General features: G+C 69.5%; 1 protein-coding gene across 1 annotated transcript in view; it reads right to left on the bottom strand.

The window, feature by feature from the left end:
- The window catches only part of RTN4RL2 (reticulon 4 receptor-like 2), a 25487-nt gene extending 25132 nt beyond the window's left edge, over window positions 1-355 (bottom strand). Inside the window, exon 1 of the mRNA XM_011963572.1 lies at window positions 322-355. Within this exon, the coding sequence (XP_011818962.1) occupies window positions 322-352 (31 nt within the window). The 5' untranslated portion in view covers window positions 353-355. The remainder of the gene's footprint in view (window positions 1-321) is intronic.
- Between the last annotated feature and the right edge of the window lie 6 nt (window positions 356-361).

Genomic DNA, 361 nt, shown 5'->3' with positions numbered 1-361 from the left:
GCCCGAGTCCTCGGCGTCCCCCGGAGCAGGTGGAGCCGGGACAGTGGAACCTGAGCTTCCCTTCCCCCTCCGGGCCGGGTCCACCTGTCCCCTGTGTCCCACCTCGGTCACGAGCTCCTCGCACGCGCCTGCAGGCTCCTAGCCAAGTGCCCTCCTGCTGAGAGCAGCCCTGGCGGCGGGGGCGCGGCCCCAGCGCTGAGCTTTTCCCCTTCCCCAGGTTACCCCACATCCCCAACTGCCCCACCCTAGATCCCTGAAAGAAGGGACGCCCTGCTTCTCTCCCCAGGATGCCCTCCGCTCTCCCGCCGCCGGGGTTCTTACCTTGCAGCAGGCGCCTGAGCCCGGGCAGCATCTTGTCTCG

This window comes from Colobus angolensis, unplaced genomic scaffold (assembly GCF_000951035.1).
Source record: "Colobus angolensis palliatus isolate OR3802 unplaced genomic scaffold, Cang.pa_1.0 Scaffold61, whole genome shotgun sequence".
NCBI lineage: Eukaryota > Metazoa > Chordata > Mammalia > Primates > Cercopithecidae > Colobus > Colobus angolensis.
The sequence above is the reverse complement of the archived record's forward strand: the minus strand, read 5'-3'. Positions and strand labels throughout refer to the sequence as shown.